The 12,630-nt window shown below is 39.3% G+C and overlaps 1 protein-coding gene across 4 annotated transcripts in view; it reads right to left on the reverse strand.

Moving 5' to 3' along the window:
* The window catches only part of DROSHA (drosha ribonuclease III), a 119,080-nt gene that overhangs the window by 29,711 nt on the left and 76,739 nt on the right, over positions 1 to 12,630 (reverse strand). For all 4 annotated transcript variants that reach the window (XM_041749468.1, XM_041749469.1, XM_041749467.1 and 1 more), the window contains 3 exons: positions 6,054 to 6,113; positions 4,602 to 4,701; positions 639 to 741 (listed from right to left, as the gene is read on the reverse strand). In XM_041749468.1, coding sequence (XP_041605402.1) covers positions 639 to 741; positions 4,602 to 4,701; positions 6,054 to 6,113 — 263 coding nt within the window. The remainder of the gene's footprint in view (positions 1 to 638; positions 742 to 4,601; positions 4,702 to 6,053; positions 6,114 to 12,630) is intronic.

Here is a 12,630-nt window from a genome sequence, read left to right on the forward strand (position 1 = left end):
CTGAAAAAAAAATCAAGGAATTGTCAATCTACTGTAACATTTCATTGTAAAGCATACTTGCAATCACCAGCTAATTAACTCTTCATAACTTTCTTGTACCAACAGCTAACTATATTCTGGTTACAGTAAAAAAGAAACTGAGGAAGTAAAGTGCCTGCATCAGTCTTGCTTCAAGTGAATAAGTTGTAGTCATAAAGACTCAAGCCCTGGGATTTAAAAAACGCAGTGTTTTCAAGATGCTTAAATCAGAAAATCCTGTAAACAGATTAAATTGTGATAAAAAACAATAGTGGGGCCTCATCACCAACCTATGTACTGTTTATTTATGCATGTGATCCTGAATTGAATCTGGAAAGAAACCTACAGATTAACTCACTTCAGTTCAATTCACTATATACTAACTATGCACGCACATGACATCAGACACCAATTCAGGCATTAGGAATGCAAGGAAAGAAAGCATAGACCGCAGGCTCTGCAAGAGCTACACTAACCACAATACAACAAAGTTAGTGTTATACTAGGGACTTCACATGCTTTGGAAACAAGTAATTTTGTCCCAAGTCTCCACACTGAATTTTATATGCTCTCCCAACATTTTAAACGTGCAAGAAACAGATTATAAAAAGAGGAATTACCTATTAATGCTTCAAAACAATTAGCCATTGCATGTCGAAGGTCTGATTCTCTACAAAGGTCAGGTCCATGAGCATAAAGCATAAATCGATCCAGTTCAAGTTTCTACAAAATTCAAAATGGACTAAGTAAGAATTTGGCAAAGTCATACCTGTAACAATTCAACATCTCCTGGGGATAAGGAGTAATGGTTGCAAATTAATTGGCCTTGTGTCAGTTTATTAAGAGTTTAGCTTACCATTCATCAGGAGCCCTTACATATGGTTCATATTTGACTAACTTCAACCTTTCCCCAAGTAGGTTTCGATGAACTTTGATGTTTCAACTCTTGATGGTTCAGAACTGATCAGATCTGAGTCTAAATCCAGGTTCAGACTAAGCACTAGTCCAAGCTGGAAAAAGACTATGCTATAAGAAAATGGGCCTTTGGGTTTACCCAACATGACTAGAGAGACACAAACCCAACCCAAAGTTGACCTCTTTAGACTCCTGAGTTACACAGCATTGATGTCTGTACTATATATAAAACAAATTTTTATATGGTAGAATAAATGGGGACCCTCAGAAGACTTCAAAATGCCTTACATTTCTAAATCTTTTTTCTTTTAATTTGGTAAGGATTTTTGTGGCCCTTTATTTTTGTATCTGTGTCCTTTATAAGGTTTCTATGACTTATCTTTTTTTTTTTTTTAAAGATTTCATTTATTTATTCATGAGAGACACACAGAGAGAAAGAGAGAGAGAGAGAGAGGCAGAGGGAGAAGGCAGAGAGAGAGGCAGAGGGAGAGAGACACAGGCAGAGGGAGAAGCAGGCTTCATGCAGGAAGCCCGATGTGGGACTCGATCCCGGGTCTCCAGGATCACACCCCGGGCTGCAGGAGGTGCCAAACTGCTGCGCCACGGGGGCCACCCCTATGACTTCCCTTTCTGAAGGCTCAGTGAGATCTTCTGAGCAATGGGGTTGGCTTTAACTTAGGGCTCTAGGAATATTGTTTGTAATGAATTATGCTTCCTTTTCTTCTTTGGCCTCAGAAAAGTTTAGAACCAAATTTGTGGCCAAGATCTTGAAATTGTAGAGGACTTACGAATATATCTGTGAATAGTAACTTTACTCCTGGCTTCACTCTCCTGTCTTAACCATATCTTTTCTTTAGTCTAGGTTCAGTACCTACTTATTTCTTATCCTACTGTATTATAATATACAAATCCATTCAAGTCCTTTTAGAACTAGACACAGTATGATTTTTTTTTTTTAACTAAAACTGAGACGGAATAAGTGGAAATCATAATTCCTTCCATAAAAGGTGAAAAATACAAACACTGCATAAGCATGCAATAAATCTGTTTCCATTACCCTATAATTCAATTCAATAAATTCTTACTAAACTGGAACATGCTACGTAATATGGAACAAATTACAAGTCAATGAACAACCTAGGACAATGAGTCTCATCAGTCCTCAGATAAGATACTGTGTGTCTCAGTATGTATCCATTTATACTGGAAAAAGAGACAATAAAAACAAGACGTATATGCTATCAGTATTCTGTATTGCTAGGGATTCATGAGTATAAAATATATTCAAATGAGTTTTGACTACCACAAATGCAATAGCAGAAAACACCTCTTTTAAAAAATTGATCCCTAAGTGCAAGAGCTTACGCTAGAATATGTAAATTTCATCTGTTTCACAACTTCACTGGGAAAATCCAATTGTTTGCTAATCTCTGGAGCCCTGTTTGAGAATACACTGCAAGCCATATTTTAAATTACAAACAACTATTCTGGAAAGGTATGAATTTTCCAACTTTTCCTAATTCCTGTTCTACATCTTTACTTTTTCGTGTAGGCATTAGTTGGACTTTTAAAAAGGAGAGTAGTGTTCAGCTGGTACATGTGTTGAAGTGTTCACTGTCTGGATAGGTGACCTGGAGCTTTCATTAGATCCTCAAAAATTCTCAGCAATCCTCTGTCAAGTCCTTTCCCCCACCCAAGTCACCAAGTGGTTGTTAAGAGTCACTAGTCTAAAACAAGGGCAAGGACACCAGTGCCTTCTACCAGAGTAGATGGGTGTTGAATGGTAGGGAATGTCAGTACTTGGGGTGGAGGAAGATCACATAGAAAGCTGAAGGCAGAAATTGGCCAAAATTACTGAGGGCTCTGTGTATCGCTTAATGTGGCACATAACAGTTTCTGTTTTCCTATTATGGCAATTTTCAACACTTTGTAAGTATCTTCCCTACAACTGTTTGAAAAATAATTATACAATTCCATTATATCTTAAGCTGAAAAAAAAATTGGGAGTGGGGGAGGCCTGGGTGGGCCAGTGGTTGAGCATCTGCCTTTAGCTCAGGGCCTGATCCCAGAGTCCTGGATCGAGTTCCACATTGGGTTCCCTGCAGGGAGCCCGCTTCTCCCTCTGCCTATGTCCCTGCTTCTCTCTGTGTGTCTCAGGAATGAATAAATAAAATCTTAAAAAAAAAAAAATTGGGAGTGGGTTGAAAACTACTTATTCACAAGTATTTCTAATGGACATTTATGTGCCCTATTAGGAAACATTTTGAAAATCAAATCAACTAAACACTGAAGCAGTTTTAGGTAAAGTTGTGGAATTTCATTCATGGTAAAGCTGCTAAAACCAACTGAGCCATCCTGTTGCCTATAGCTCTTTGCTAACACATCATTATTTATATTTTTAAATGCCATTTCTATGATGATGATGTTACATAAATAAAATAATGCACTCTTGCTAACATAAAAACCAGAGTCTAAAATTAACCATTTTGACTATACTTACTTAATGCCTTAGCAAGATCAAATTAACAACTAGGTTTTATCTAGTCTTTTCTATCAAATTCACACATTTATAACAAAATGAAGGGGACAGAAACAAAAAATACCTAAATGAAAAATCAAGGAAAACTCAAAAAAGCTTTTCCAGTAAATCACTGGTGTTGGGGAATTTAAGAGCCAGTTTCCCCTATTATTGAGTAAACCCACAGGTCTATAAAATGTAATAATTTATAATGAGAATAGTGGTAGTAGCAGCAATAAAAACAACCAACTCCTACTAATTTATTTACCTATTTGTGTGATTACTACAAGCAAGGACTGTGCCAAGCACTTTATAAACTGAATTATTAAAACTCAAATAATAATCTCATTTGATTCTCACAACCACCCTTTGTGGCAGGTGCTGATGCCATCTCCATTTTGCAGATGAGAAAGCAGAGACTTGGAGAAGACACAATTTGTCTATGCCCCCACCCCCTGTTTGCAAGAAGGGCGTGGACTGGAAATCTGATGGCCAATCCAAACTGTGTTCTGTTTGCTGTAACTTACTAAGATACCACACAGAGATAGGAATACCAAATGAGATAATGTTAGTAAGTAAAATGTCTACCACCAATCTAAATTGAGAAAAGGTTCTCTTAGTCAAAAAATGAAGTCAGTGTGGCAAGTTAGACAGTCTCAACCCTAAATCTTAATTACTGGAATTTGTGATGTTTGGGGATTCTCAAAGATCTATAAAGTATCTCTTGTGGGTATGAATGGGCAGACATAGTCTATTCAAAGCTATAATGCTGCTTATTAATGTAAATTAAAGACAAGTGTAATACAGAAATATTACACAAAGGGAAAATATAAAATATTTCATTTCTTTGGCTCTGTTCTTGTTCTTTTCCCCAAATGTTTAACTCTGTTCACACACATCTGTCAAATTTTTCCTCTTCTGTTATCAAGTTACTTCACCACGGAGTTCATTAGCTGCTGGTGAACTCACAAAGGTAACAGAACTAATACGGTTGAATATTTAAAACCCAAACAAAAAAATCCTTCCCAGTCTATAAAATATTAAACTCCTAATACACCCTAAAGAGTTACTTATTCAAATGCAAAATTATGTGTGGACTGAAGAAGAAAATGTCAGACTTTACTACAAATGCATCAGACATTTGACATACCTTTGCTAACATGGCAAGGTGTTGATTCTGAACAATGGCAGTCCGGTAAGTTGCTAATCCTCCTTCTTCTAGACTAGGAAACAAATAGTACAAATGGACACTGCAAAAAAAAAAAAAAAAAAAGGCATATAAATAAATATGCATCCTCACAACATTCTGCCTGTATCTCCTCATCATAAAAATAAACCTGGACATAGTATCTGCACAACAGATACCAGCTGAATTGAACTAAACTGAAAGATTTGATTAAAAGTCTTTGAAAGTTAAATAGTAAGCACAGTATATCTGAATATGCTAAAACCCAAACAGCACCATTCACTTCTATTTTCACATTTACTTCTGGTAGAAGACTTCTGTGACAAATCTATTGGCAACAAAGACCTGAGCAGTTGGTCACGTACTGCTAGGAGCAAAGCTACGTGGCACTCAGAAACTGGGCCTGGAAACAAATACCTTTGCCTGGGCTGTGTTACGAGTGGCCTTAGAAAAGAAGCCTGGGCCAGGCAGCAGTGGTGGCATGTCCTTTAGAGAGGGACAGGGACAAGCATAGAAACAGAACTGAGTAGCACATGTGGCTGGTTGTGCCCTAAGGATAAGTGAACTGAACTGGCTGATGAGGAAAAGTGTGGGGATTTGGAAGAAGGCCACATGCAAAGCCAATTTGGACCACAGCAGCAACTGCCTTCTCTAAATCTCACACCAGTTTTTAGGATCCACTGTTGATCAGGGCAGCTAAGCTTATTTAGTCCTATTGTGTCCAGTGAGGACAGGCTTGGAGAGCTACGTCTCTGCTTCATTTTGTCCCTCTGGGGAAAAGAAATGACCCAGAGAGAAAACAAATAGCTCAAGGCAGTTCCCAGAGAAGCATGTATTGTCTCCCTTTAAAAGAGAAACTATGTGGGTATGGAAACAAACAGAAAATGCACTTTCCTACCCCTACTACCAAATTAAGGACACAAAAATACTTCTGGGGAGAAAACACGTGTAAATGTACACACACACAGGCACACATACATACACACCAAAATCTCGTAATTAAAATTACTTGTAAGTTTTACTTCCCTTGAGATAGGAAAGAGGGAGAAATAAATCAAAGACAAATCCTAGAAAATGAAATGACATTTTAAAATATCATCCCTTTCTCTACAAATTGAATATAAGCTCTGAAGCATCTAGACCAAGACAAGCTGATCTCTTGTGGCTGTGGCAACTTGAACATAAACTTGACAGGACAAAGACACTAGCCTTTCATCTTGTAATCTTGTGCATTACAGTGTCAGTGAGTACAAGTTATCAGGGCAAGAGCCAAGACGTGTGTCTTTCAAGCTCTACAGAAGGGATAAAATACATGGTGTTTCAATGCCTTATTTAGCTAATTATAAAGAAGGTAATATAGTAAACATGTTACCTATAAAATGCAATTTTTGGGGGACAGCAGAAAAATCTCCTTACCTTGTCAGAAATTCAACAACAGCATCACCTAGGAACTCCAACCTTTCATTGTGATTAATCCTGTAGAAGAATTAAAAAGATCACTTAAAATAGGAAATATTTACATCCTGCCTTCTCTTCTCAAAGAAAAGACACATGAGAGCTCCTTTTATAATTGAAACATCCTACCATATTTCTCATAATGAAAAGCACTGACCACCATTTTAGCCAGAATATGAGGCACCTCCTGGGTAAGGGAGGTGGTTCAGGCCTTCCAACCTGGGGGCTTCCCTCCCCTCCAAATCAGATTTAAAGCAAGGAGATATCACCCTAACAACCGTGAATCTTTCCACACTGCTATCAGGTAGGTGAGAGAAAGGAGAATACATTCCTAAGGACTTAGAACTGAACAGTGAAAAATCCATTTGGTACAACATTCTAAGAACAGCTTCCCAATGCCCAAACTCTAAACCTAACTTAGCTTCTGAAGTCCTTCAAAAGAAGCTAATCTACTTTTTCAAGTCCCAGTATCCACTGCTATCCTCTCCCACCTATGTTTTGGGCTCCTGCCCCAAGACTGAGTGGTACTCTGAAAAGGGCATCCGTGCTGAAGCTTTCCACCATCTTCCCTGGACACTGAGCCAAACGTATTCATGCCAAAAGGTCTAATGAAATGTTGCTTCTCTATGAATCCCTGCCTGACTCCTCTCATCAAAATTAATACTTCCTCCTAGGTACATATCACACTTTATTTATTTATTTATTTTTAAAAGATTTTATTTATTCATTCATGAGAGAGAGAGAGAGAGAGAGGGAGAGAGAGAGAGGCAGAGACACAGGCAGAGGGAGAAGCAGGCTCCATGCAGGGAGCCCGACATGGGACACGAATCCTGGGTCTCCAGGATCAGGCCCTGGGCTGAAGGTGGCACTAAACCGCTGAGCCACCCGGGCTGCCCTCACACTTTATTTATACCTTCATCATATGATGAAGGCATATCTCACAGGCTAAGGTCCTCAGGTCCAAGTAGAAGGCTGAAATGACTTGAGAGGGTGATCCATAGAAAACCTCTCTCCACCTCTCAGTAAGTCCAGCACAGCCAGCCTCCCTCAGTGCTAAAAATAGATCACTATCTCTGGTGGGGCAGAGATGTGATATGATCTGGTTTAGGTTTTTAAAAGGCCACCCTGGTTACTGTGCAAAGAATGCATGGAATGATGACAAGCACTGAGGAGGGTACTGTGGCTATTCGGTGAGATATGATGAAGGCTCAGGCTGGGGAGGTGATGGCGGAAGAGGGGAGAAAAGAAGTAATGAAGGTCCGTGCCTGGAGTTTGGCTTCCATAGCCGGATAAAAGGTGGTGCCATTTACTGGAAGGAGAAGACATCAAAGGGGAAAAGGTTTGGGCAGAAGCAGGACTTGCATTTTAGACCTGTTCGCTTTGAAATGTCCATACAACAACCAGATGGAAAAATCTAGTATATATATTTATATATCCAGCATACATATTTATATAATACATATTTACAGGCAAGAACAAAGCTGGTAAAAAATCTTCAGGAGTGGTCGATGTTTAGACAGGATTTCAGGTAATGGAACTGGATACTACTACCTAGGGAGAAAACGCAGCTGAGCCCTGAGAAAAGGACTGGGCCTTCCCAATTCCTTCCAGGACTGAGCCCAGGGAAGGGTCACACTTGAGGTCAAGCAGAAAGGAAACCAGCAAAGGAAGCTTGGAGTGAGGGGAAGAAAAGGAGATAAAAGACAAGAGCAAGTGTGAAGAAAGAGACAGATTTGAGTAAGATGCAGAGACAGCCCTGATGCAGCAGTGCTGAGGACATTGTGGAGGCCACCGGGGGGCCAGTGGTGTGAAGTGGGGAAGACCCACCTGATTCTGGTTAGAGCAGGTTACAATGTGACATGTGTCTGAAGCTGCACATGGGAAGAACCTGAGTGTCTGTTTTAGGGCCAGCAGTGGACGAACTATGGGGGACTGCAACAGGTGGAAACCAGAAAGGATGTGACAAAAGTCCCAGGGAAAGGAGAGCTCATCAAGTGAGCCCTTGGGACCTGAGCAAAGAAAGCAAGGGACAGGCCTGGGCCTGAGCAGGATCTCGTCTGACTCCAGGCGCTTCTTTAAATATCTCTGACACTGAGCCTCATCTTCTCTAAAAATTTAATAGCTGACTATCAAGTCCAAACCTGCCTGGTTTTCAAGGCCATTCTTTATCTAGTTCCACTGCGGTCACCCAATTCATCCACTTTCAACAGCAATTCACAACTCTGAGTTGACCAATCTCTGCACTCTAGCAGACATGCCCGTTTCTCCCTTCTGTTACCTCTCCCAAATTCTGTTCATTCTTAAAGTCAGCTGGGGATCTGCCTTAACTCCCAGAGCTTCCAGGAACACTGGCCCACCCTCACTGCCTGCCCACACCCCTGTCCCCATATGACTGAAATTTTTATCACTCAATTTATTTCAAAATTTTGTATTATCTTTTATTGTTCTCTGCTTCATGTGTGCCAGTTTAGTTTCCATATCTAAAGTCACCCTATAGTTTCAATATATGCGGAAAATAAAAAATATATTTATTTATAAATTAAATAACCCTTGGTTACCAAATCATCTACTTAGTAATTTGAGTTTAGTTTCATATTATTTCACATATCTCATAAGTTAATTTTTCCACCCTAACATTCCTCCACATTTTAGAATTTTAAAGGAGAAATAAACATAATAGGAGAAAACTAGACAGATCTGAGCAAGAAAGATGTGATTCTGAATGCTCATTTCAATATATGGCCTTTATTTATAGAAAAAGGCATTCTGGAAAGCAGTTAATAGCCAGCAATGGAAAATGAAAAGAAAGAGTGAACCATTTATGGCTGTGGTGAAGAATTCATAATCTACTAGCCACCCAGACGCCCTTGACTAACACTATATTTAAAAAATATGTCTTTTAGAAGCTATTCCATACTGCATGTTGCTTTTTGTCAAATACACCAGAACTCCAAAAGTGTCTGTCATCATTCTTGGAGAGTGCATCAAGGAACAGAGGCCCTAGTTAAGATGGTAACATGTTAATCCCTTAGACTGCTTGCCAACTTAATTTCGAGAAACCTAATAAACTGGTGACCTGAGAGATGGTGGGAAAAAAGAAAAGAAATGGTGAGTTTTTAAAAAGAAAGAAATTAGTATTACCCTGTTCTTTTCCAAAAGTCAGTAAAATGAAATTAGTATTTTCTATGGCAGAGACTTTATTTTATTCCCAATAGTTCAAAGTACTATACAAGAAAATCTACTTGACATGGAAAGCCAGAAACTGCACCTGGGATGGGGACAAACCATATTTGGACTATCTTATGATTTTATTAAGAAATAAGACATCTTGTCAAAGAATAATAGCTGCTTTGAGTCATATACTATTTGAATGAAGTCATACTGGCCTAAGTTTCACTTTAATTTGTTTTATAAACTTTTAGGGAGACAAGAATTATGGCTAGGATTTTAATAACCACAAAGTTAGACTATTATTCAGTGTGTTAAAATACAAGATCACAGTTCCAAACAGGTTTACTCAATAGTGAGTCTGCCATCCAATAAATAATTTGCCCATATCCAGCATATGTTTTTCTGTATCTACACTGTGACTAAACACTGGCAAGGAGCCACAAACAAAAATGGGGATTAAATACCACTTTAGTTTATTATTACACTGGACAATTCCTAATCCAATGGTTTATCTGGAAAAAAAGGACAGAGTGAGTTGCTAGTCACTGCTGAGTGTAGCAGCAAAGCTTTTGTTCCCTCTTCTATTGTTTCTACATTCTTTAATCACCCTCTTTATAAATACTAGCAAGCTCCAAGAGGAAATGTTTACTGAGCAATAAACACTCCATTTGTTTTTGAGAACTAAATCAACAAAAGCATTATGAAATCTAGATTAACTATAACATTTATATAGCACATTTCGTCTGAGTAATTCAAAGCACTTTATAAAACATAACAGTCTCCCTGTGATAGTAATTACTGTAAGGTGTCCTTGACTCCAGGGAAAACCATCTTGGGCCGAGTCTAAGGGTAACTGCTACAGAAAGGGTATGGACATTTTCTCACCTTTGCATTCCAGGCCTCAACCAGTGACAGGTGAAGTAAAGCTAGAAGGGGTGCTGGAGATCAGCTGAACCTTCCACCCAATTCAGGAACTCCTTCTATTCATTACATCTACCTGTACATTTAGTGGGAGGAGAGGTCACAGAGCTACTATATCTGAGACCCACTGGAGCTAGGGATCCCAGTTTAAGCATCTCTGGAATTTAACCTGAAATATTTAGGCCAGCAAATCTACTTAGTGGAATTCACATATACTCAAGCATGTTTTATTGTCTTGAATTGAAGACACTTATGTACAACTGATAGAAACTTTGTGACTACCATTTCTTTAAACAGAGACATTTATAATAGTCCATATGTGTCTCTCTCTCTCTCTTTGATCCAATAGATTCTTTTTTTTTTGTTCCAATAGATTCTTAAACATTATGTCTATCAATGACTCAACCAATCAAAAAACAACACAAAACAAGGCAGCTCATTTTTCCATTACCAGTCTTCTAGTCCCTCTTTCCCAAAGGTCTTACTGATAATACATGGATTACTTGAATGCGACCAAAAGCCTAATCCTTCAGAGACCCTTCTGTGGTAACAATTCATTGCAAATGGTATAAATTAAATATGATTATAAAACTGAGATTTATGTGATTAAATAGTAACATTTTAAAAAATTATGGGTGGTATATTCTTGCAAGATGGTATCACTAAAGTTAATTATTTTATAGTTTTGATAGATTTTTAAAAAAAGATTTTATTTATTTATTTGACAGAGAGGAAAAAAGAGAGCACAAGCAGGTGGAGCTGCAAGCAGGAGAGGGAGAAGCAGGCTCCCTGCTCAACAGGGAGCCTGACTTTGGGCTCCATCCCAGGATCCTGGGATCATGGCCTGAGCCAATGGAAGATGCTTACGACTGAGCCACCCAGGCACCCCTGGCAGGTTTTTATTTATTTATCTGAAGACTTCATGCCTTTCTGCAAATCCTAGCTGGTGCCAAATCAGATTAAGTAAGATACTAACCTGCTATTTAAACCTCTGCTGTTGGCTCTGACCATGACCCTTCTTAACATCCAAGTTTCCCTATTTCTAGGGAAAGGTAAACAATAACCTGAGACGAAAGTAATATCATGAATGGCATTCTTTCCTTTAATACTTATTTACTGAGCTTCTGCTCTGTAAATGGCACTATCTGCATAAAATAAAAGGAAATTTAAAAAAAAAGAGAGAGAAAGCAAGAGTAGGATAATAAACCTTCAAAATGCTTATAGTAAAGAAAATAAGGCCATAAAACAGGGTTCCAGGGTATTCCAGGGAAGAGCTGTACAATGCCTATTGACGTTGGAGGAAGGAAAAGAGTATGCCTGATTGCACAATGAGTGCCTCAGTCTTACTGGAGTGTAAGCATCACAGGGAAAAGAAAAATGTGCCCAGGAAAGCGGCCTGGGGCCAGGTCACGGTTGCTGGGTTCAGATGGGGATGTTCAGACTTATCCAGTAGATGAGACATCACTGAAAGCTTTCAAGCAGGTTACAGCTAACAACTAGAATCGAGTCTTCAGAAATAGCAAGATGACTTACTTGCAGAGGCATTGTGAGGGTAGAACTGGCAAAATGTGGTCACTAACTGCAGTGCAGATGGGCAGGGCTGGGAGGAGTGGCTTCCAGAAGGACCAGGAAAAGAATTCGATCAAGAGCCCCTCCCCTCAACCCTCTCTCTTGCCTGCCTAGCTCCTCCACGTCCCCACTACCATGAGAAGCTCACTCTCATTTCTTCCTCAAGCCTGAAGTTCTGAGCAAGCTGCTTGAGAAGAGATATAACCACTGACACTTGCAATTGGATAGTGTTTGCTTCAAAGATCTACAAACACTTCCAAGGAGCAGGGACAACTGCATCCCATTTTGTCATAGCAAACAAAGAAGGGAGAGGGCAAATCATTTCAAGTGAACTCAATTATTGAAGTGCACAACATAAAACTGACCTATAATCCCTAAACAACCACCAGGGCTATCCTCAGCCCCACAGCAGACTCTGCATGTGTTGTTTTTGACCTTCAAGAAGTTATTTATGTTTGTAGCACTCTTATCTCACCTGAGGTAGTCACACCTCTTGGTGAGTGGGAGTTTTGTCTTACTTGCTTTAAATTCGTCTAAAATACCTACAAACTGCCTCGAACTCAAAAGGTACTAGATAAACATTCTGTTGAATTACATTTGTATGAAGATTCCTAAGTACAGCTCCCACAGCTGTGCACAGCTGGGACTGACTGCCGGACAGCAGCAAACCACAGCAGATCTAGCCACCGGAGAAACGAGGAGGCTCTTCCTAAACAGAAACTTGGGCTCAACTCTGCCATCAGCAATTTTAAATCAGGTACATACGTGGCAAGAGGCTCTCACCACAAGCAGCAAAGGACAAGAGATATTTGTTTATTCTCTATCGTTTTCAACATGGTGAATTCAAAAATACAGCTTCTCAGATACAATTCCTTCT

This window comes from Vulpes lagopus, chromosome 3 (genome assembly GCF_018345385.1).
Source record: "Vulpes lagopus strain Blue_001 chromosome 3, ASM1834538v1, whole genome shotgun sequence".
NCBI lineage: Eukaryota > Metazoa > Chordata > Mammalia > Carnivora > Canidae > Vulpes > Vulpes lagopus.